The following is a 25,703-nucleotide window of genomic DNA, read 5'->3' on the forward strand; positions in this document are numbered from 1 at the left end:
GCCAATTTTTGGATTTCGGCACGTTGGCGCCACTGTGCTCCAGCGACAGCACCACCGTCTACGTTGGTAGTTTGCCTCGGCCTGGCCATTTTTGGCTAGTTTTATATTAATCCCTGCAAGAAAACATGTTAGGGGACCTTGGTTAGCCCAAAAAAATAAAAAAACAGAAACCTACCGGTGGTGGAATTTTTTTGGTGCGGCGGCTCCGCCGGCTCATCTTTGCGGCTGGCCTTTTTCTTTGGTCAACATGTAAAAAACAGAACAGTGAACATAACAGTAGAAAAATTGCATGAAACAGGAAACAGAAAGAGGTTAATCGGAGGCAGTTGTGGGTTTTGCTCGTGGCGGCGCCGTTGGGCTTTTCCTGTGGTTTCTGGCTCACCCGCCGTTTGTTTTTCTCCGATTGGCCATGAGGTTGCTTATAATCAAATTTCGAGCAGATAGAAGAATTTTTACCTTTTTTGGCAGTAGAAGGTGGCTCTGGCGCGACGATGAGTTGCAGTCGACTTCCTTCTCCAATGGGAGGCTGGCGGCTAAGGTTTAGGTTCGATGTAATGCAAAATATTATATCTGCCTTGCATTAATCTGGATCGTTCATTGTGTTTGATTTCGACCGCTCGATCACGTTTAAAAAAAATGAATCTAGACCGTTCATTGAAATTTGATCTCGACCATCCGATCGCGTTTAAAGAGGGAACGAATCTAAACCGTTCATCTCGTCTAATCACGACCATTTGATCGCACCTGAAGAGGGAACGTATCTGGATCGTCCACGCGTAGGGGAACACTTCTAGATCGTTCGATCGCATGCACGTAGATCGCTAGCGTGGCCTCCCGCGTGGCACCAAGTTAGCGTGCCTTGCCACGCGGCACGCTCTGGTTCGTCGAGGCTGCTGACTGGGCGGTCCTACGTGGCAAAATTTTTCTTAATTCCGTTCTGACTCTAAATTTCTAATTTCTTTTAAAAACATTTTTCGAACCCAAATTTTCACAACTTTTTTCCAAAATTATTTTTAATTTCATTCTCAACTTATTTTTTCTATAATTCTACATTAAATTAAAATTTATTAACTTTAAAAATAGATTTTTATATATTTTTTAACGCTAAAATTAATGCCGAACCAAATTCTGAACTCGCCGGGTATTAGACTAAGGCTCCAACCTTTGGCTAGGGCCTTGAGCTCGGGCCCATGCCTTGAGTCTTGGGCTCAGATTTAGATCATGACCTTGGGCTCGGAAACGTGTTTGTGTCTTGGGCGCAGACCCTGATTTTGGTATCCGGCTCAGACATGGATCCTAAATTTTGGGCTCGAATCCAGATCCGGGCCTTAGGCACGGACCCTCATCTAGGCCTTTCGTCTCGGACCCGTATCCGAGCTTTGGTATGAACCCAAATTCGAGCATGGACTCCGACACAGGCTCGGGCCTTCGTCTTGGACTAAAAACCCAGGCCTTGGGAGTTTGCTTGGGCTCATACCCCAGCTTTTGGATCGGGCCTGAGCTCATACCTGGACCCTGGCCCTTAGTCTCAGACCAAGTCTCATTCCTTGGTCTCGGACCTAATTTTGGGCCTTAGGCACAAAGTCGGGCTTGAGCCTTGTGTTAGGCTCCAACCTTAGTTTCGAGCCTTGGGCGGGCCTTGGTCCTTGAGCCTTGGGCCGAGTGTTGGGTTTTTCGCACGTGGTCCTTGTGCTCGGGGCTTTGGGTATGGTCCTCAGGTCGGGTCTCGTGTTTTGTGTTCTTTGGGTCTTGGGCTCGGGCTCGGGCCTGATGTCTTGAGCCTTGGGTTGTGGCTCGATGTTTGAGCATCGATTATTTGAAATGCAACGTGGATAATTTATTTTCTGTATGTGGAGGGGATGCTTCTTTTAGTGCGGCCATTAGGAATTCAGAGGGTCAGGTTATGAGAGCATTTTTAGGGAGACTTCTAAACTGCCGGACACCCTATCAGATTGAATTAATAGGTTGCCGTCAAACACTACGTTATATTGTTTTTAATGTCTAGGGCCTTAAAAAACTCAATTTTTTTGTGACTAATTTGATAAATTTATACACTATCTTATATTAAAACTTAGTTATTTTTTTTAAAAAAATAATTTAAAGCTAAATTGGGTAAGATTTTTGTTATTAAAAGGTATAAATGTAGGGAAAGACTAACTAAATATAAAATATATTATTGTTATATAATATTTTATAATTTTAACATTTATTATTAATTTTGTAATATAACTAATTGACTAAAATATTAAATTTATATTAAAATCACTTATTTTTATAATTTTCCATATTATTTTAAACTGAAAATTATTTTTATTAAAAAAATATTTTCGTAACACTTTTAAAAACTCACAATACAAATAACTATTAATCCAACTAAACTAACTCAAACACATTTTCACATATATCTTTTAAGTGTTGTACATAATCCAATCTAAATTGAAAACTCTAACGAGAACCCATTGTTCGGTATTGATCAAACCGGACTAAATTATGTAAAGTCTAGTCTTCAATCCAATAAATTTGAACCGGAAATAAAAATAAGGAAAAAAAAAAAACTCATCTATGTTGTAAAATATCCAATAAAAAAGAAACCCCAAGCAAATATTTCATTTTTCTCTCCCTCAACTTTGATCTTTTTCTTTTTATTTATTTGAACTTTGAAGCTTTTTAAGCCCATCACCCACACCCGGAACTAGGTCTTTCGCACCCTTGTCGTCTCACTGTTAAGAGGTTCTTCATGTAGCCATGGTGGTAAGGTAGCATGTCTTAATTGCATCACCTCTTTTCGGGACTCCCTCCTAATATGCACATCTCGAGCTACACCGTGCAGCACCAAACACAATACGGACACGCAGACCAATTTTTACTTGCCTAAAAACTATAAGATATTAAGGTTAAAGATTTTTTATTAGAAAATTCTATATAATATTTATTTTCTCCAAAAACACGTGTACTGCATCTGCTAGCTGGCAAAAAAACAAACGAGCCTTATCCTTTCTTATTCACAGCATATTGGGCGCCATTTCCATTATCGTTTATTTCAGACCGCAAGAACAGAGCGGATCCAGCCCCCAAATCCAAAAATGTACCTAACGCCACCCAATCGCATTTCTTCCCCTCCTCCCTTTCTCCCTTCGATTTCTCGAAATACCTTCACCCGGTTCTTAAGCCCGAGTTTGAAATCACTTGACCAAACTCGGCCGACTCGGTTATGCAAAGCGAGTCTGATCACCAGTCCTGATTCGTTCGAAGTTGGTCGACTTATTGGCAACTACGGCTTCATGAATATTACGAGGTAAAACTTCATATTTCAACAAAATTTGCACTATTGCTCGGAGTTTCTCTCTCCCGTCTGTTTGGTTCGCGAGAAAAGATGATCGAATTTCTGTTTGTTTTAGTCGCGTAGCGTCGTTTCTCCCGTATTATATTCTCTTGGAAGCCACACTGGATTTCTAACCGGTTCGTATTAGTACTTAACTCTGGTCTAGTAGATCTTGGTTGAGCCACTTGGCGGTTTTATTAAAGTTCAGTGAAGTGATTCTGAAACAACAGAAGAGCGGGTTCTCTGTATTTTACAATGAAAGAAAAGAAAGAAACAAACGAAGTTTGGTTTTTGCTTGTTATTTTTTAAGTTTATATGAATTTCTTTCACAAAAAGATTCGAGTTAAGTTGATAATGAAGAGAGCAGTGGTGAAAATTTTAAATGATGTCTTTAGTGGTTAAAATGATGTTTTATTGTTTTATAAATATACAATTCTTACAAGATATTTTCATGGACAAACAAATGCAGAAACGCATAAGAATTTAGAAAATAAAAATTATCAACGTTTCCATGTACCATATGGAGCCTTGAATGTTGTGATTTTGTTTGGAAAAGAGTTACTAGGATATTTTTTCTGTTTCTAAATAAATTTTACAAGAAATTCATTGATAAAATATACTTTAATGTCTGAAAATCATGAAAGTTTATTACACTTCATAAAATTCAGTTGGATGACTAAACAAGAGGCATTTCAAATATTTGCTCCACAAGATTTTAAATACATTACATATTTAGTCACATTTGCTATAATTGGATTCATTTCTCAAATACCATGTTTGATCCTTTTCAAAACGAATATATAGCTCCTGACAATTCTAAAACAGAAAATGTGAATTTGTAAATGAATTCCAAGCTTTGTATTTTATTGCTTACCTTTCAAATCTTTCTGCAAACTCAATTAATTATTTTATTTTCCCCTTTTATTTTATCCCTAGCTATTCAGGGTTTCAATCCAGTCCAGACAGTGAATATTCATCAGAAGATATTGGGCGATTGACACTTCAAGATGTTGGAGAAGGCAGTGTAAAGATCAGGTGAGTTTTTGTGGATATAAATATGACTAGGTGGGCTATGACCTCATTGATCATGTTAATGGAAATTGTAGAGTTGTTATTGTTCTTGATACTGATACTATCCATGGCAGTTTGCTCGTAGGCTTTATGAAGGAAGAGTAGCCCAGGGTCCTCTTAAAGGGACTTCAGTTATTTTCAAGGTGATTTTTCATTCTTTCTTATTTGTTTTTACAGTTTTAAAGCCAAGGTAGTTTTTGTGTGGAGCAGATAATATTCATCTGGTATACTGAAGAAAGCTGGTGCTTTATTATGGTAAATGCATTTGGGCAATATCGAACTATGTGAGCAACTGATTCTTTAGCTTAAATTTGTATAACTCCTTAGAGGTTTTGGGCCATCTGAATGGTTCTTTTCCAGCTGATGCTTCTTGGGAGTTGGTTTCGCATATGTTGGCTCGATAGCTGATGTTTGGCTTGAGGACAAGCGCCTTTAGGAGGCAGGGAGGAATATTATGGCCCTGTTGAGAGTCAAATCCAATTGTTAAGGGAGAAGAAAAAGAGTAAAAGAAGAAGCTAAATGTTACTTGTAAGGAATGGGGAGAATGGAATGACTACCTATAATAAAGCATAGGCAAATGTGAGCCGACCAGAAGAAGCAAGGCTCTGATTACCAAATCCTGGACACAATCTTCCGTCAGATGGGGAGCCGTTTACCTTACCTTTCCTAGCCTCCCCTTCTTGCTTGCTTATCTAGCTCTTCTCTTAGTGACTCTTCCTCTTTTCTAGGTTTTTGTTTTTTTTGTCTGTGTTAAGAAGGTAGGTTTTTCATTTGCCAATGAATTGCCCGATTCAATCAATGGTGGGATTCTTGGCTATATGGTTCTATAAATAAACCAAGCTGGAGCCTAAGTAAGTATTCAAATCAAGCTTCGAGTGAAATTCAAGCTCAGCTTCTTTTGTTCCTACCCTTATTTGTAAGTTGTGTATTCTGTCAAGATAGTATATTGCCAGATGTAACAAGTTAGATGTTTGTTAGTTTGGTATTCTCTCAGATTAGTTTACTGCCAAATGTCACTTCAGACAGGTTCATCATCTTTGAATTTTTACTGGTTGCTTTTTTAGGCTAGTTAGTTTCTAGTCTAGGCAAGATGTTTCTCTTTTCCTGTAAGAAGGAAAGTTCTCTGTAAGGAAGATGGAAGGGCAGTGGAGAATTAAAGAGTTCTTTTGATGATTTATTTTGCCTTGTTGGTTTCATAATCTTGTGGAATCTATAATTTTGGTTTAACTTTCAATTGTCTCATGGGGATTAAGATAAGGCTGGAATTTTTGAAGATTTTGAGGAGCATCTCCAAGCCTTTCATATCCTGATACTTTTTTTTTTTATATATATTAAAAAAAGTATTAATACGAGAAAGAAAGAGAAATATAATCATGGAGAATATTTCTGATCCTAATACTTGGTCTCTTTAAAGCTCAAAGATTGAGCTCATATGTTCGGGAAAACGATGAAGACTGAAGAACTAAAACTGGAATAGTTTTAGAATTAAAAAGATCTATGTAATAATTATCTTTATTATTAGTTTAAATTTGCTTCACTTATTTAGGTAGGTTTTACTTTATTAGAATTTAGAAATTGTAGATTTCCTTTTTTTTACTGCAATATTTTCTTCTTAGTTGTAATTAGTGCACGTGTAAAGGCCCATTAACTGTCAAGAAATTTTTGTGCTAGAATTTATTCTTGTCATTTCTCTCTTGTTTTTCCCCTCTAATTATTGTTTTTTTTTTTCTCACCTTTCATGTTCTGTCTCTTTCTTTACCTAGACTTCACCTTAACGCCTAATTTCATATGGTTACCGTTCATCTGTTTTCTCATCTATGTTCTTCTAATTTCTAAGCTATCCTTGGGCTAGTTATTTTGAAACCTACTTCTATGTCAAAATATTATTTTGTTTTTAAGTCAAGAGGAATATTGTGAGATTTACATGCTAAAATGCTCATGTTGTGCGATCAAGGCATGAAGCTCTATTGTCTCTCATGCATTTTCTTTTTCATTGCTTTTAATTCTAGTGTCTCTTCCTTTTATGCAGTTGAGAAGTATCATTGCTTACCCAAGGAATCTTGTTTCTTCTCATGCGATTGATTTGTTATGCTAGAAAAATTTTGTTTCAGGCGCATTTAGTATTTACTTGTCTGATGGATACCTAACTGGAACTGTAACAACTCGGAACTAGAAAAGAAATAAATTATAAATTGAATGCAGAAGCGAAATAATGGCGTTAGAATTTATATTTCTTACACCGAGGGTTACGTGAATGATCCTTTTAAAAAAATAACGAAAAATCAAAGAAATAAATAGAAAATAAATAACTGAACATCCTATTCGCAATTCTCTTGTGGATCGGGATCTAGAAATAGTTAATAAAAAAGAGAAGTACACTAGCTCAGTAAGAATGTCACACTACTCACCGATATAGAAATGAAGGTTGGTAAAAATTATGAAAACAACTAATGGAGCTCTTAATTTAAAAAAATTCATTTATCATAAATAAAATTATTTATTGTACACTTACTATAACGAAATTCCAAAACTGATCTATTGAGACAATAACACAAATAATATCATATTCAATTAATCAGAACAACTTTCTTTTTTTATTTGACTACTGGTATCCATGGGGGTACATAAGGATGTCCCCACTATGTATGAACCCTTATTCAACATTGTTAACTAACCAGCCGTCCCCATTCCCTGTCCGGTATGAGTGCCAAAAATACCATCCCTCAATATCCTGTCCGGTATGAAAGTGAAATGAGCCGTCCCCATATCTCGTCCGGTATGAGTACCAAAATACTAATTCTCGATACTCCGTCCGGTATGAGACAATGTTTACGGTAGGGTTCCCTATGCACCCGGTCCGTCCACCACCTCTCAGGATATCTCGTAAGATTACCATTCATTTATTCACTTGATCAAACAATTTTCTATTTACATTTAATTTTTAGTTTCACAATTTAAGTGTAAATCACGCAAAATGAATAATACATGCATCAAGCAAACACAACTGAATTATCTTACCAACTCCAGTATATTATCATGCATTTAAAACTGTAAAATTAATCAAACAGAATAAACAGTGAATAATAACCAGTTCCTCCTCCATTAGTAACCTGTGATTAATTATCGAGATTTTCTAAATTGTACAAAATACCACATTATTTATAATTAAGGTTCAATTTCATAATAAGGAATAGAGTGAGGGATTCTTACGCGAATCGGTGTCTGAACATTAAACTTTCAGTTGCGTCTATTTGCGGTCTCCGAATTCCCTAAATTTTCCTTCGAAGATTAAAACACGCTCTAAGTACGTAGAAATACCCCAAAAAACTCATAACCGGTGTTAAAACTCTTTTCCGACCAATTTCAAAATTCTGGTATGGCGGCATTGCCGTGCTCCGGTGACGACACCGCCGCTTGCGGCAGCGGTTTGCCTTAGACTGGCCGTTTTCGACCAATCTCAGCTAATTTCGGCCGGTTTTGTACTCATCGCTGAGAGAAAATACTTTAAGTGGGCTCGGTTGGCCCAAAAAAATTGAAAAACAGAAGCTTACTGGAGGCGGGATTTTCCTGTGCGGCGACTCTGCCGGCTCACATTTGCAATTGGATGTTTTTTTTCAGTCAACCTGTGGGAAACAGAATAGTGAATATAATAGTGGAAAAATCGTACGAAACGGGAATCAGGGAGGGCCTCATTGAAGGCGGTTTTTTATTTTTTCCGTGGTGGCGCCGCTGGGTTTACCCACGGTTTTTGGCTCATCCACTGGTCTTTTTGCTCCGATTTGGTCATAGGAGTGTTCAAAATCAAATTTCGAGCGAATGAGAAATTTTTTTTTTTTTTTTGGCTATCGAAGGTGGCTCCGGCTCAGCGACGGGCGGCGGTCGGCTCCCTTCTCCAGCGACTGGTTCTTCTTCTCCGACAGGGGATTGGCGGTTAGGGTTAGGGTTCGGTATAAAGTGAGGTATTTATATCCGTCTCCCTTTAATTTGGGCCGTTCATCGTGTTTAATCTCAACTGTCCGATCGCGTTTAAATAGGAAATAAATCTGAACCGTTCATCGCGATTTGATATGAACTGTACGATCGCGCCTGAGGAGGGAACGGATCTTAACCATCCATGCACGTGGGAACAAATCCGGACCGTCCGATCGCGGGCATGCGGATTGCCAGTAGGGCCTCCCACATGATACCACGTCAGCGTGCCTTGTCATGCAGCGCGTTGTGATTCGTCGGGACTGCTGACTGAGCGGTCCTATGTGGCACATTTTTTCTAAATTGCGTTTTGACCAATTTTTTCTAATTTTTTTTTCAAAAACACCCCCAGAACTTAAATTTTCACTCATTTTTTCCAAAATTATTTTTAATTTCATTATCCACCTATTTTTTTCTAATTTTTACATTAACTAAAAATTTATAAATTAAAAAATTATATTTTATATATTAATTTAATTTTTTTTTAAAAAATTAATTCCGGATATTATAGGAACCATTGCATTTTGCCTCTTTGTTGTTTATCATTATTAAGACTTCAAAAATTTTTATTGGAAAAGCATCCATTTGAAAAATCTATTATAATATTGGTGAGAAGTGTTGAAGATTACTTTGAATGCAAGTCTTGTATTTTGATCATTGAAAAAAGTCCTGCTAGATACTCCTGTAATCAATTGAATTATGCTTTTCCATTTTTGTGAAGGTTTATCCTGGAAGACGAGCTGCTGGTATTGAGGCTGATATGATGGCTGCAAATGAACTTAATACTCATGCGTTCCTCCAGGTTTAGATAAAATACTGCATCAAATTATCAGATAGCATTGCTCCTTTACTAATGGCAGTCTTTTATTATGAGTGAATAAAGCAATTATACTGACTTGACCTGTTTTTGCAGAGCAGTTCCAAAGGTGTGTGCCAGAATCTCCTGATACTTGTTGGTGGATTTGAGACACAAACTGGGGAGCAGGTCTGTCATATGATATAAAGTATTATAGATAGTGTTTTTGGCATCTTTTCTGCAGAAAACTGACAGAAACTTATCCAGTGGCTTGCTTTTCGTAATGATGGAAAATATAGTGCTGCTGACTATGCTAAAGTTACGGGCGAAAAATTGTCAAAACGTTTACAAGAAATGACTTGGAATAAGTTTGAACAAGAGGAAACAAATAAGCGCAAGAGATTTTTTGTTATTAAAGTACTTTGTGGAGCTATAAGTGGTCTAGCCTACATGCACAATCATGACAGGTTACACCAGAGTCTTGGACCATCTTCTGTTGTTCTTAAGTATGTTCTTTAAAAGTATCCTTCTAAATTACATACATAAGTTTCTCTTGTTTTAACATCGGAATTTTTCTCTTATGAAACATTATCGTATTTTTGTTTGATTAATCACAGTACAATCGTGGAAAGAGATGCTGTCTATTTAGTTCCACGACTTCGAGATCTAGCCTTTTCTGTTGACATTAGGTACTTTGTTTTTCCTTTACTCTTTCTATTCTGCATGTTGTTAAACATAAAACAAATCTTTTCTCTGATTTTCAATAACATTTCCGGCATATGTTCAGAATTCTGTCTGCCTTTTTTTCAATCTGATGTATATTTTTGCCAAGTTGTGCGACAAAATGATTCACGTATAAGTTACAATAAGGTTTAAATTCTCTTCTTGTGCTACCTGGTGATATAAAGCTTCTGAGTAATTTTTAAGATTCTCTGAATTCTTCTGCTCCTGTGGAAGGAGGTGCATTGTGGGGACCAGGGGCAGAGGTAATCAACAAGCAGCTGAAAACTTGGAATTTCATTCAGATCAACCAGACACCCATTTTTTTTCTGTTATCAAAGAATTATAACATTTGTCCATTGTTGCAATATAGAATATAGTTCCTATTGTTATGTATAGAAAATATTTCTCTCATAGTTATTTTCTAGAGTGGATCCCAGTGGCTATTTTATATGTAGTTAAGTTTTCTTTTCATAATTTTTACTTTCTTGGCATAGGGAACCCAGTAAAGCTGCAATAATTTTCATGACATGGTATTAGAGAAAGGTTAGTGTTAAAAAAGAACATTGTTTTGTGTCATAGAAGCAAACATTGTTTTGTGTCAAACCCCTATGAGAGAGAAAATGAGTTAGCATCTGTCGAGGCCTGTTTCCGGCCTCTGCAACCTCTTTTCTGGTGATCTAATCACCATTTGATTCATCAAGTGCCCTGGTCACAGATGCGTGAAGCTCACACACCATCTGCTCTGTTTTCTGATGACCAGCAATGACTTTGTATTTCTTGGCAGGATGAAGACCAAAATTTGAGCCTTGGTCATTCAAGAGAGTGGTGGTGGTTGAGAGGGTGGATTTGGTGGTTCTGGTGGCTATCTTGGAGGTAGTTATGGCAGGCCTCTAACAAGGATTTTTAGGTATATTTGCAAAACAAGTTTGGCTACAATCTCGACGGAGGCTCAAGAAATCTGGGATTGATGAAGGGTTCATGCCTGCAATTTCAATAGAACTCTCTCTGTAACAATTCTGGAAATTAAATGAAGATGTATGTATTAAAAATCTTAAATGCGGAAGCGTAATAAAATTTTTGATTAATATCTCTTACACAATAACCAAAAACGTACTCAAAACATGAAAGAATAAGCTAATTAAAAGAGATACTCGAAATAAAAACTATAATTAGAACTATAAAGTTTTTAGGCGTCTAACTCGCCGTCTTCCTGCGGAACGGACTCGGGAACCCCGTCTTCCTGATCTGAAATGGTTAAGTAAGGAATGAGTTACACTAGCCCAGTAAAGACATCACACTATCTCACTGCCGCAGAAGTAAAGGTCAGTAGAAAATAAAAACAACCAATGGAGTATAATTTATAATAAACTCATTTATTAACATAAAAACCTTTACTGTTCACTTATCTCGGTGAAATTCATAAAAATAACATATGAAAACAATAACATTATAATCATCATAAAATCATATCGACTTTGTAACAGAACACATTTCATACTTTTGCACTTCAATAATCAGACAACAAATTTCCTCTTTTACCAGCCTACTAGTATCCATGTGGATTTATAGGGGGTCCCCGCTACACGTGAACCATTAACATTAATAACCTGATTTCAGGACCGTCCCCATACCCCGTCCGGTATGGGCGCTAAAACCATAAACCTCAATACCCCATCCGGTATGTGGGTGAAACGGGCCGTCCCTATACCCCGTCCGGTATGGGCGCCAAAACACATAAGGTCTCCATATTTCGTCCGGTATGAGAGACCACGTTCCCGGTAGGGTTCCCTACGGATCCGGTCCGTCCACTATCTCTCAGGATATCTAGTCAGGCTGTCCACATTATCCATTTATCAATTCACATAACCTTTTTGCCATTTTCCTTAATCTCAATCATCCAATCATACACAAACATGTAAACCAGTAATTGATACCAAATAAGACAACACAGTATCGGGTTCACCATAATACAAACCATAATAAAAAAAACCATGATTTATGCATACGAGACCATAAAATAATTACATCAAATATCATACTGCACTTAATACTGAAAATAAGATAAAACAACAACTGACCAACAATGTATCAGATTTGGGTTTCATTGGCAACCTCAATCAATTATACATATCTATAAAGTCACAAAATACCGTTTAATTATTTATTAAGCTTTAATGCCGTGATAGGAAATAGGATGAGAGATCCTTATTTGTTTCGGGGTCTGAAATCGGCTCTACAGTACGTTTACGGGCTGTCCCTAAATTCCCTGAATTTTTTTCGGGAAACTGAAATGCACTACCGGTACCTATACGTGTCCCAAAAGATCCCAAATCAGACCTAGGGCCCCTTTCGGCCAATATCGGAATTCCGGCACAGCGGCTCCGCCGTGATCCAGCGATGGCCGTTTTCGGCCAAATTCGGCCAAACTTGCATTGGTCCCTGCAATAAAACAATCTTAGGGCCCTCGGTGGGCCAAAAAATCACGAAAAACTGAGACTTACCGGCGGTGGTACTCTCGGGTGCGGCGGCTTCTCCGGCGTGAGTCGCGTTTTGATATTTTATTCCGATCAACCTGTAGAGAAAAGGACGATGATCACAGTGGTATAAAAATTGCATCGAACGGAGACCAGGAAGGGCCTCATCGGAGGCAAAAACATAGGGAAGTCGCGGCGGCGCCGCTGGACTTCGGCGGTGTTTTTCGGCCGATTGGCCAGTGGTTTGGCTCCGATTTGGCTATAGACGAATTCAGTATCGAAAAACGAGCCAAAGGGAAAAAATTTACCTTGTTTGGCGGTCGGAAAATTTTCCGGTGCGGCAGCGGGTGGCGACGGCCGGCTTCTCCGGCGAGGCACTGGCGGTTAGGGTTTGTGGTCGGGTGTGGATGAGGTTATTTATACCATTCCCCTTTTAATATCAACCGTACATCAAGATTTAATATGGACCATCCGATTGCGATTTTTTTGGGATTAAATCTGAGCCGTCCATCGCGATGCGATCTGAGTTGTCCGTGCCTGATTGAATCTGGGGCGTCCGTACGCGTGAGATCTGGGCCGTCCGTGTGCGCGGGAACGGATATGAGCCGCCCGATCACGCACAAGTGGATCGCCCACGTGGGCCCGTCCCGCGTCAGTGTTCCTTGCCACGTGGCGTGTCTTGGTTAGCCGGGGCTGCTGACTGGGCTGCTGACATGGCTGTTGACGTGGCACAACTTTTCTATATTGCGTTTTGACCATCGATTTCCGATTTTCTTTTCAAAAACACCCCCAAAATCCAAATTTTCACAATTTTTTTCCAAAATCAATTTTAATTAAATACAAAAAATAATTTTACCCAATTTTATCATTATCATTATTTTTATTTTTATTAAATTAAATTAAATTAATTTAAAACCTTATAAATTAAATATATACAAGATTAAACTAAAATTCTAATATAAATTAAAATAAATTAAAAAATAAAAATAATAATTTTTTGGGTGTTACACTCTCACAAGCAGGACTTGGTTGGAATCCTTCTAAGGATGTCTGATTACATAACAAACTTTACCTAAATAAATAATCTGTCCCGCTTTACAGATCCAAAATTTGGGGGAGCACAACAAAAGGAACAGATGTCTAGCTAGGATAACAGCTTCTGGTTCGATTAATAAGACCTGTAGATTCATTTTCAACCTTGAGGACAAGGTGGCTTTTGGGGAGGAGTATTAATATGTGGGAAATAGTTAGTCAGTAGTTAGTTAGTAGATTCGTTACGGACTAGGACTATAAAAGAGGAATGAACCATCTTGTGATGGTGTTAAGGATGAAATTGGAATTGTTTCTGCTATCTCCTCTCTCAGCTTCTTCTCACTCTCTGTGTTAAATATGTCTGTTTCTTATTTGATTCTTCTCTCGGTGATGTCCTCCTGCCGTTCTGTCTCTCTCAACTTACCACATCACCAGGTTTAGGGGTTGTAATGATGATTAAAGCCAAAAGTTTAATCATGATTACATTATAAAATTTCGTTACATAGTATTTGATATAAACAATATAATTAAAGCTAATTACTAGATTGTCTACATTACGAGGCTTTCTACAGGGAAGCAAACATGCTTTAAATATAGACCAAAATAAAAAATAAGCCTTATGTTGTTTGGCATGTTTCTACCACAATGCTTCGTTCTTTATTTTTTTTTTTCCTTTTCCTTTCTTTATCACAAAACTCTGAGTTTACACTGTTAGTTTAGTTATATTGACGTTAGCCTTGGGTGTAAAGGGTAAAATATTCTTCTTGCTAAGTTTTCATGACAAAGAACTAGGACAAATTTTCTTCTCGAAGTCCTATTTTAAGAATTTATTCTCCTTTATGCTAATTTAGCAGGCCCTTTGTTATTTTATGCACAAGAATGATATTTATTTTAAATTTGGACTCAAAATAAATTTATTTAAATCTGAAATGGCTAGAATCGGTGGCAGCAGGGATGCTGGGCTATGTGCTACTGTTTTGGGGTATAAGGTGGTAAATTTTCCTTTTAAATATCTTGGAAGTCCACTTGGTGCAAAATACAAAGATCTCATGTTTTGGGAGCTGGTGATTGAATTGTTTGAAAGAAAACTTGCTGGGTGGAAGAGAAAGTTTCTCTCTAAAGGTGAGAGATACACATTAATCAAGAGCACTTTATCTAATCTCCCAATATACTATTTATCAACAATTACCATCCCTTCCAAGGTGGGGAAAAGATTGGAAACAATTCAATATAGATTTTTTGGGGTGATGATGATGAGGCTAGGAAATACCATTTAGTAAAGTGGGACTGTATCAAAGGGCCTCCCAATTTGGGGAGGTTGGGAATTCGATCATTGGGTGACATGAATATGGCTTTACATGACAAATGGTTGTGGAAATACTTGAAAGAAGAAACCAGTTTGTGGAGGCGTATTTTACATTCGAGATGGGGTAATTTCATGATGAGCAGGACTGGCTGTAGGATTACCATCCCTCATGGGAGAGGACTGTGGAGAAAAATTATGATGCAATGGACCAATTTTCAGTAATGTTTTTCTAGGAAATTGGGCAGAGGCAACAAGATTTACTTATGGGATGATGATTGGTGCGGGATGGGTTGTCTTAGAAGTTTATTTCCCAGTATTTTCAGCATTGCTCATCTCAAGAATTTGCGAGTAGGAGATGCTGTCCAATTTGTGAATAATAGAGCTGTGTGGGACATCAAAGTATTCAGGAATTTGAATAATTAGGAGGTGAGTGAGTTTCTAGAGTTAATGCAGATTCTTGATAAGCATAAGGTATCTACGTGTGAGGACCAAATCTGGTGGAAACTTGGGAATAATGGAGTGTTCTTGGTCCGTTCATACTACAAATTCCTACATAGAATGATTGGTGTGGGTAGGGTTATCTTCCCAGCAAAACAAATCTGGAAAACAAAAGTTCTCCCCCGAATTGCTTTCTTGCTTGGGAAGCTTGTTGAGAACGAATCTTGACAATTGATAAACTGAAAATAAGAGGAAAGATCCTGGTTAATGGCTGCATCTGTTGTCTTCAAGCCGAGGAAAATTGCAGTCATCTTCTGTTGTGGTGTCCGTTTGTGCACAGTTTGTGGTGTATGATCTATGGTTTGTTGGGATTAAGTGGGTTATTGCTGGGTCTGTTAGAGAGGAGATTTGGGCATGGGATGGACTATCTGTAAAAATAAATATGTGAACTTGATTCCATTGATAGTTTTTTGGATTATTTGGAAGGAGAGGAATGGTAGGATTTTTGATAATACTGAAAGTAGTATCAACAAATTAAAAGATAGGTATATGATTTTAGGTCAATTTCGTTAGATCATGATATTATCAGTGATGTGGAGTTTGGAGATGTCATTGATGCACTAACACGGTTGTAAATTCTTTTTGTAAATGGGTGGTACCCCCTTTATTGGTACCTTGTTCATATATATATATATACCTTACTTTTTTATTTTTTTTAAAAAAGAACGATATTTATTTTATGCATAGGCTGTAAAGGTCAAATAGCATTCAGCATGCCAATTTTTCTGTTTTCATCACATGCAAGCCTCAAGTATAACATCATAACACCTCAATTAAGGGGCAGAAACCACAAGGGGTCATGTAAGGAAAATATTATATAAAACCCTCAAGAACACCCTAGATATTTTGTTAAAACAGGCCAGCAGTGTGGTTAGTACTTTTTTCCTAAACAAATGTACTTATGATATTAGATTCTTACTTATTTTGGTCTCCATGTATGCGACCAATGTGTTTCTATTACTTTATGATGATCTCTGCCACTAGTTCGGAGTTGAAAATATATAAATTAATGGTGCGTAGTTGTGCTTTATGATAATTGTATATCATTGAACCCTTTCCGGAGTTGTCTGTTTAATGATATGAGATCACAGGTTTTCAAATTTAGAAGGTCCTGGAACATTATCTGAGGGGCTTTGGAGAAGGGCATCTGCTTCTGGTGCCTTCACACCAATGGAGAAAAGAGCCTTTGGGATTGCAGATGACATGTAATTTACTAGATTCACAGATTCATTTCATCAGTGGTGTGCTTTTCCAGCTTTTTTTTCTGTAGACAAATTTCTTTTTCTCCTGTAGATATGAAGCTGGTCTTTTTTTTGCATACTTGGCTTTCGTTCCATTTTGTGAAGCAGGGGTCATCGACAGTCTTTCTCTGCAAGTAAGAAACCTTTGTTTTGTTTTATTTTGTGTTGTTTTCTGCTTCCCTGTACAAGTTCCTTTTTGAGGTTTCCTATATTTGTATTAACCTTAAGGAAATTACAATCTTATCCCTTATGGATCAAATCATTCTTACGACAAATCCTTGCGGTTTGTTATGTGGTAATTCACTAACTTGAGCTTTTATTATTGGACAGTGGGTATAATGACCAACATGAGTCTCACATTGCTTTTGTTTTTAATATTCTTTTACAATAAAGGTATCAATAAAATTTCAGTTTAATTTATAAAGTTTTTATTCCACTTTGTAAATATTATGTTACATTATTAAGAATCAGTTAAAATTTATTTTTATCAACTTGTATTTGAATTTTAAATTTCAGTTTTTGAATTTAATTATAATTGAATAGGGTAAAATTTGAATTCAATTGCAAGCCTATCACTTGTACGATAAAATGAGATTTATGATTGTAAACTGGCTTATTTAAGCCATGTAAATATGAATAAAAAGGGCAGACCCTTTCCTCCATTGCCTTCTTCAAAAATCATCTAAGCACGAAACATGAGCGTTTGCAGGGTTGCACTCTATTTCGGTGCCCTCTCTCTCTCTTACTTTCTCTCTCTATAAAAGCTACGTAAATAGTTTTTGCATGCAGCAATTTCCTACGTAAAAATACTGCATGGTATCAGAGCCTCTTGTTTTGAGGGATCTGTGAAAAGAATACAACTTACCCACCAATCCAAAAATCCCAAAACCTGTTACAAAAATGGCAACTTGTTCTGGTTCATCTGCATCTCCACACTTCAATGGCGAAAATTACCATGTTTGGGCACTGAAAATGGAGATTCATTTGCAATCTCTGAATCTCTGGAATGTGGTTCTCGACGATACTGAGCCACCTCCATTGCGGGACACTACGTCCTTAACTCAGATCAAAAGGCATGAAGAGGAACTTATGAAGAAACCTTGTGTACTTGCTTGCATTCACTCAGCTATCTCAGACATGGTTTTCAGTAGGATCATGCCCTACAAAACTCCCAAGCTGGTTTGGGACAAAATCAGAGAAGAATTTGAAGGTGGTACCAGAAGCAGGAAAACGAAGCTGCTGAAACTAAAAGTAGAGTTTGTGATGTTACAGATGAGAGAAGATGAGACGGTGAGACAGTACATATCTAAGTTGATGGATGTTGTGAACAAAATAAAGCTATTGGGAGAGAACTTTCCTGACTCACAGGTGGTAGAACAGATTCTAATCTGTTTACCAGCTCGGTTTGAGTCCAAAATCTCTGTGTTGGAGGAGCTGAATGATACCGATACCATCACTGTAACTAAGCTTATCAATAAGCTCGAGTCGCAGGAGCAGCGAGCCAACAGAAGGGAAACTAATTACACAGTAGGAGCCTTGTTCATAAAAGCCAAAGCAGGAATTGAGAACAAAGGAAAGCAGATTGGAGAGAAGAGCTCAACTGAGAAGAAACATGAAAACCAAAACCGTGGTAAGCAATCAAAATTTCCTCCTTGTAAAATTTGCACCTTGACCAACCATCTAGAAAAGGATTGTTGGTACAAGGACAAGAAGGCAATTCAGTGCCATTTCTGTAAAAAGCTTGGCCACAAGGAAAGAAACTGTAGGTTGAAGTAGAAGCAGAAAAGGAGAACCTCAGCAAGCAAACATCACCGAAGCAACTGCTGAAGCTTAAGAAAATTTGTATGTGGCCTAAAATGAAATCATAGATGAGGATGACACAAAATGGATCATTGACAGTGGGTGTACATCCCACATGTGCAAGAACGAGTGCATGTTTACCTACTTAAACAAAGCTCTCAAAGACAAAGTGAGGTTGGGAAATGACAAGTTTGAGAATGCAGAAGGTAAGGGCATTGTCTCTGTAAATACTCACTTCGGTACACGGTATATTACAAATGTGCTTTTTGTACCTACATTAAAGTAAAATTTGTTAAGTGTGAATCAGATAACAAATAATGGGTATAAGGTTCTTTTTGAGAGCAAATGTTACAGGATTTATGATCCTGATGGGAAGCAGATCGAGACAACATCAAAGATTAATCATAATTACCTGCTGTGCATGAAGAAGCCAGCACACACGGCCTGTTATGCTAGTGCAAATGACGAAAAAATTTGGCACAGAAGGTTTGGACATTATCATATGTCCGACTTGAAGAAGTTGCAAATTGAGAACCTAAGTCTCAATCCCCCTACGCTTGGTGAAACCAATACTGTTCACAGTGTATGCCAAATGAGTAAGATGCACAGAACATCATTCCTTGCGCAAGCTAGCACACGGGCAACAAAAAAGCTTCAACTTGTTCACTCTGATATCTGTGGGCCAATGAGCTAAGATTCCTTGAATCGGAGTAGGTATTTCTCCCTTTTTATTGATGATCAGACCCGGATGGCCTGGGTTTACTTTCTCAAAAACAAAGTTGAAGTGTTTGGTAAGTTTAAGAAGTTCAAATCGATTGCAGAAAGGAAAAATGGGTGTTTACTTAAAATGGTAAGAATTGATAATGCCTTGAGTATAATTCACAGGAATTCAGGGATTTTTGTAGCTCTCAAGGGATCAAAAGACAACTTGCTGCCCCCTACTCACTGCAGCAAAACAGTGTTGCAGAAAGGAAGAACAGAACTGTGGTGGAAATGGGGAGATCTCTGATGAATGACAAACACTTGCCCAAACAGTTCTGGGCTGAAGCAGTAAATACATCTGTTTACTTGCTTAATCAGCTGCCCACTCAAGCCCTGGAGAAGATCACGCCATTTGAAGCTTGGCATGGCAATAAGCCCGAGACTACTCTCATCAGGATCTTTGGCTCTGTTTGCTACAGCCTAGTTCTTGATGAAAGAAGAAGAAAGTTAGATGACAAGGGAGAGCCTGAAATTTTTCTAGGCTATAGTACAAAGACAAAGGGGTACCGGGTGTATATGCTGAGCTCCAGAAAATTTATGATCAGGAGAGATGTTGTGATAGATGACGGCTCATACTAGAATTGGGCAGAAGAAAAAATAGAACGTGATGAGGTAGGGAAACTGGTGACAGGAGAAGATGAACCTGTACCAGCTCCATTCCCCTCTGAGTTAGAAAATGATGAGGAAGTTGGAAATGATGGAAGTGCTGATGGAGTTAGGATGAGAAGTCTCTTTGAGATATACGAATCGTGTAATTCTGCCTTCAAAGAACCTGCAACCTATCAAGAGGCAGTTACATATTCCTCTTGAAAGGATGCTATGATGGAGGAAATTGCTATGATCACAAGGAACAAAACTTGGACTTTGGTCCCTAAGCCTGAAGGCAAGAAGATAATTGGTGTCAAGTGGATTTACAGACTCAAGTTGAACCCCGATGGCTCTGTAAATCAGCACAAAGCTAGACTGGTGGTGAAGGGATGTGCCCAGACTGCGGGAATTGACTTTGGGGACACCTTCGCTCCAATTGCAAGACACGAAACCATCATAATGATTCTGGCAGTAGCAGCGTATTCCCAGTGGCAGGTTATGCACCTGGACGTCAAGTTTGCCTTACTAAACGGTGATCTCCAAGAAGAGATTTATGTTGATCAACCGAAAGGATTCACAGTTGAGGGAAAAGATGATCACATTTGTTTGCTACATAAGGCTTTGTATGGCCTTAAGCAAGTTCCACGAGCTTGGTACCAGAAGCTGGACGAATGCCTACTGTGTTGTGGATTTGAAAAGAGTTAGGCAGAAGCAACGTTATATGCAAAACACGATGAAAATGGTAGGAGGCTGATCACCGCCATTTATGTGGATGATATACTGGTGATAGGAAACGATTGATGCAAAATGGAAGAATTCAAAGGACAGCTTGAGGAGATGTTTGAGATGTCTAACCTAGGTGAAGTAACATACTTCTTGGGGATGGAAATAAATGCAAGCTCAGAACGGGATTTTTCTGTCACAAGCAAAGTATGCACGTGAAATCCTTAAAAGGTTTAATTTGATGGAGTGTAAAGCTGTCTCTACTCCGTTAATTCCAAAGCTGAAGTTAATTAAAAATGAAACAGGTGATAATGTGAATGAGGAAAGGTACAGGAGCTTAATTGGGAGCTTGCTGTATCTCACAGTTTCAAGGCCGGATATGTTATTTGCTGTGAGTTTACTGTCACGGTTTATGTCATCTCCAAAACAATCTCACACGGCAGCGGCAAAGCATGTATTGAGGTATCTAAAGGGTACCCAAAATTATGGAATTTTATATGAGACAAAGGGAGAAGGAAGGCTGCTCGGGTATACTGATAGTGACTGGGCAGGGAGTCTCCATGATGCATGCAGCACTTCTAGTTATCTATTTTCATTCGGCTCTGGTGCTTTCTCCTGGGCATCTAAAAAGTAAGAAGTGGCTGCACAATCTACAGTTGAAGCCGAGTATATTGCTGCTGCAGGTGCTGCAAATCAGGCGGTATGGCTGAGGAAAGTAATGCAGGATCTGAAGCTTGATGCGTCTCTGTCAACTGAAATTCAGGTGGATAATAAGTCCGCCATAGCAATCGCTAAGAATCCAGTGATGCATGGTCGAATCAAGCACATTAATGTGAAGTTCCATGCAATTAAAGATGCTGAAAAGAGTGGTGAAATCAAGCTTACTCATTGCTTATTTGATGAGTAACTTGCAGCTATTCTGACAAAACCGCTTGGAAAAGAGAAATTCGAAAAAATGAGAGAGAAGTTAGGAATTGTATGGACTGATTCTAAGGAGGAGTGTTAAATTATTAAAAATTAGTTAAAATTTATTTTTATCAGCTTGTATTTGAATTTTAAATTTCAGTTTTTGAATTTAATTGTAATCGAATATAATAGAATTTGAATTCAATTGCAAGCCTATTACTTGCACGAGAAAATAAGATTTATGGTTGTAAACTGGCTTATTTAAGCCATGCAAATATGAATGAAAAGGGCAGACCCTTTCCTCCATTGCCTTCTTCAAAAATCATCTAAGCACGAAACATGGGCGTTTGCAGGGTTGCACTCTATTTCGGTGCTCTCTCTCTCTCTTACTTTCTCTCTCTACAAAAGCTACGTAAATAGCTTTTGCATGCAGCAATTTCCTACGTAAAAATATTACAGATTAAGTTATGTTTCGGACTTGCTTATTTATCAAAAAGAAGAACAAAAAAGATTTTTTAAAATTCCTTTGCAAAAAATAAGTGTTAAAGTTGTAAAAAACTAATGATGTAATCATCAAAGTAGCAAAATTGTTTTCTTGTTTAATTATATGGAACCTTGAGGTAGTCAAGTGTCATAAAAGAAACAAGAGGATTTTATTTTGAAATGGACAAAACCATAAGGAATGAAATTCCCCTCTTTTATACATGCCTTTTAATATATGTGCCACTTTTGTCCCTCCCCTTTCTCTTCCTTCTGGGGAAAAAGTTTAAGGTTTTAGATCCTAATTTGCCATATGGCAAGGCAATTGAGAGTCATGGGGGATGCTTTTTCTACAGGTGATTTTTGATGATTAACAGTAATAAATGTCCCTTTTTCTCTCACATATGTCCATAAAATACTTACTTGAGCGATAATTATGGTGTAAATTTTTAAGAAGCAAGATGCTACATCACATTGTAATTGGGTGGTAAGGACAAAAGAGGCATAACAATTAAAAGGTCAATGCAGTACTTACGGTCCCTTCTTCCCAAGAAGAAAACAAAGTTTTGGCAAGTGTCACTCTCTTACTGAATTACTGTTTTCTACATGGATTTTGCAGAGGCTTTTGGAGAGCACTTTCCGACTTGATCTTGAGGCTACAAGAGAGTAAGATGCCTTTTGTGTCCGCTGAGCCAGTAATGGTTATAGTCCTACTAATAATGAATTTCTGCCCTGCTTTGAATTATGACAAAATAATAAATTTTTTGCCCTGCCTTTTGGGTCCACTGACTTGATCTTGTCAGCCACTAAAAGGCTGACAAGTTAGAGCTCTGTGCAATTGTTGCTTCCTAGAGCTGTGGAAGTGACTACTTTTTAGTTGATTTGGCTAAAACACCTATTGGAGTTGTCTTTGTCATTTCCAATCTATGAACGAAATATTGTACCCAATTCTGTGTTTCATGAGCATACAAAGCACATGGAAGTTGATTGCCATTTGGATTTGATGACGTTGTTGCATGGACTCATTTGCAGCAAGTCTATTTGTTTACCAAATTCTTAGGTGGTTCGCTAATAAAGCTTATTTGTAACAAACTTGGAGCATATGACACCTTTACTCCAATTATTGCTTGCCTATATTTGCTCCAATCTGGTCATGTATTCTGGTATTGAATATATTTTTAACCTACCATGTACCGTAAAGCATGAGCAGCTGTACTCCACTAATTAGCTACCTGTATCTGCAGTACTGTTCTAGTTCAAGTCTTCTCTTCGTGTTATAACAGTATGCCTTCACTCTATTTTTTTTCTCATTTAGACAGGCACGGGGATCCCTTGTGTATTTTCACTCTTCACCTTGCAGATTGAACACTTCTTAGGCAAAGTAATATCTTCAATTAGATATTAATTTACTCTTATTAGAAGAATTTCATAGTTCATACTCTTGATTTTACTATATTTATTATTTATTAAATGAGATAACCATCAAGGACAAAATCTAGATTAAATACAAATATTGACATGTCAAACGTAGGCCTAAAAGTGAGAAAAGTTATTAATTTTATATGGGTTAAGCATGCATGGTTTATCAGACTGGATGATAATGATACATTAATGTGAAACTGATATACCAAGCAGATGCCCGGGAGCTTCTGTGACATATGCAATTAAGATATTGTCAACTGACCCTTGTTTAATGCATTTACCTCTTCAGGTTCTCCCTTCTGCTTTTTCATTTTGAATTTTTTTAATTTGTAAATTCTACATAAACAGGTATTGTTTAGCAGATGATCGCATGTTAGAAGCTGTCAAATTTCTAGATCTTGGGGATGGAGCTGGTTGGGAACTACTTCAGGTAAGAGTTAAAATGAGACTTGTTAACTTATAGATGGGGAATTCTAGGGTGACTTAGTTTTACTATATTCTTATTGTATATTTGAAAACCTCACTTTTAGATTTCTTGTGCATTAGTGCATTATTTTTTATCTGATAGCATTAACAAGGTTGAATTTGTTTGAAGCTTTCAAGAGGCTGGAATTTCGGGAACTTGTTTGTGGTCTGTAGTTCAGAAGGCTATTTTAGATCTGAGTTTTACAATTTTTCTGTTATCAATTGACAGTTTGAATGATTTGGTTTCTTCGTAAGTGATCTGTATGACAATAAAATACTACATATGAACAATCAATTAATGACATGCATGCAATCAACATACAACAAATTCATAAAATCTGTAATATGAACTTTCAACAGCTAGGCATTAGTATTGTTATTTTTTGTACTGAGTAATCAGCATTGTTTTTTGGTTCTCAATGTGTCAGATTCTGCATTATTCACCTGCTTCTTTCTAATGGACCTTAAGACCTTATCTTGTAGCCGAGTTCTTGTTAATGGTTGCCAATCTTCTGCTTGTGTAGGCTATGCTAAATCCTGACTTCCGAAAGCGACCAATTGCAGAAGCTGTACTCAATCATCGATTCATGACTGGTGCTGTTCTTTGAGCTTGAAGTACTGAAGGGAAAATACTTTTGTATACATTTGTATCATATGAATACAGTATTTGTTTGCTGTTACATTTTATTTTTATTCGGAGTAGGAGCAAAGATCCACAATAATGAGTGAGATTGAATTGTCTGCAGGATAGAGTTTGAATGTTGTTTGAGCATGAGATTAGAACTTTGTTTTCTTGCGAATCACTTAGTTTATGACTTTAGAATAAAATTAAAGCATATACCTAGACATAATACAAGGAGATAGGTTCGACCATCACAAGTTCTCCCATGTAGAAACTGATCGCACGGTGGTTTTCAGTAAGGATTTGTAATTTCAACCATTTTAAAAACCAACTCATTTATCATGTAGCTATATATGAGCATACCTCTGGCTTGCTACTAGTAGCCTTTAGATCTTTATAAAACTCACACAATTTTCAAAAATTCTTTTCTTTAGAATTTTTATTAAGATTATCTGAGATATTATTAGATAAAGTTGTCTCTTACGTCCTTCGAAAAAAATAAATTTAGATAAGATAAAAATTAAGTTCTTACATATATATATATGTAATTATGTGTGTGTATGTGTGTGAGTTTCAGCCATGAGGGAAAGTTTCCGAGATAATTTTTCAAAGAACTAATGAGCATGATGAAAGAGATGAGGAAGATAATGAAGTACCAACTTAGGGTTTTAATAGAAAAGAAAATCTAGAACTAATTGTTACCTCATAGAGTTATCTAATGGCTTTCATGTGGATTTTTTAATGAAGACTTGCTTCGAATATATGAATTATAATTTAAAATCTAGGCTAGTTACAAAATATGAAATCTTAAAATGTTTATGATTCAAGTGCATGATTGTTTGATCTAATTTATATAATAATTGTTTTAGTACAACATAACATATAGTAAATTTACATAAAATAAAAGTAAAAATTAATTTTAGAGCATGAAGGACAGCAGAATATCCATTGTTGAACTAAAATTTGTTGATTGGTTTATATGATAATTTAATATAGAATTTTAAAAATTTATTGAGACTGATAATTTAAATTTAGATATGCTTGATTCAAATGTAAAATAATAATAATAATAATAATAATCTTATAACAATGACAATAATACTCTTATAACTAACTAACACATAATTTTAATAGAATCTTATAACTCACATTATAATAATAATAATATGAGTTTGAGTGAAAGATACAAAGGGAAAATAATAATAATAATAAAAAAAAAGCTTATAATATAGTCATCGTATTATTATTATTATTATTGTCGTTATTATTATAATAATAGGACAATCTTTTTTTTTTTGTTTTGAAATGAAAAGGACATTAATTTAATTATGATTGAGCACACAATATAGTAACACACAGGGGAAAGTCTTTCTAGACGTGGAAAACTTAAAATTCCCACGAGGTTTTCGCTATGCTATGGGCTACAACATTACATTTCTTTTTTACCCAACCTATAGAAATATCAATACGTAGAGCAAGGAGGGTTTTATAGTCCTCCACAAT

General features: G+C 37.0%; 1 protein-coding gene across 1 annotated transcript; it reads left to right on the forward strand.

Moving 5' to 3' along the window:
- The first annotated feature begins 3,010 nt into the window (after nucleotides 1-3,010).
- LOC110816018 (Protein kinase superfamily protein) lies at nucleotides 3,011-24,323 on the forward strand. Its single transcript, XM_022044026.2, has 12 exons — nucleotides 3,011-3,295; nucleotides 4,259-4,357; nucleotides 4,479-4,536; nucleotides 9,084-9,164; nucleotides 9,276-9,347; nucleotides 9,426-9,664; nucleotides 9,776-9,847; nucleotides 16,283-16,396; nucleotides 16,485-16,566; nucleotides 22,311-22,357; nucleotides 23,462-23,543; nucleotides 24,103-24,323. The coding sequence occupies exons 1-12, from the start codon at nucleotides 3,084-3,086 to the stop codon at nucleotides 24,184-24,186; spliced, it is 1,242 nt and encodes a 413-aa protein (XP_021899718.2). The 5' UTR covers nucleotides 3,011-3,083; the 3' UTR covers nucleotides 24,187-24,323.
- Nucleotides 24,324-25,703: the final 1,380 nt, after the last annotated feature.

This window comes from Carica papaya, chromosome 6 (assembly GCF_054855325.1).
Source record: "Carica papaya isolate Zhongbai chromosome 6, ASM5485532v1, whole genome shotgun sequence".
Lineage (NCBI taxonomy): Eukaryota > Viridiplantae > Streptophyta > Magnoliopsida > Brassicales > Caricaceae > Carica > Carica papaya.

Bases quoted from the DNA above. Each gene is read 5' to 3' on its own strand.
- LOC110816018 (XM_022044026.2), top strand. From the start codon at position 3,084: ATGTACCTAACGCCACCCAATCGCATTTCTTCCCCTCCTCCCTTTCTC. The intron at 9,165-9,275 runs GTTTAGATAAAA...CTGTTTTTGCAG, and splicing joins ATACTCATGCGTTCCTCCAG to AGCAGTTCCAAAGGTGTGTG. The intron at 16,567-22,310 runs GTAAGAAACCTT...TGGATTTTGCAG, and splicing joins TCGACAGTCTTTCTCTGCAA to AGGCTTTTGGAGAGCACTTT.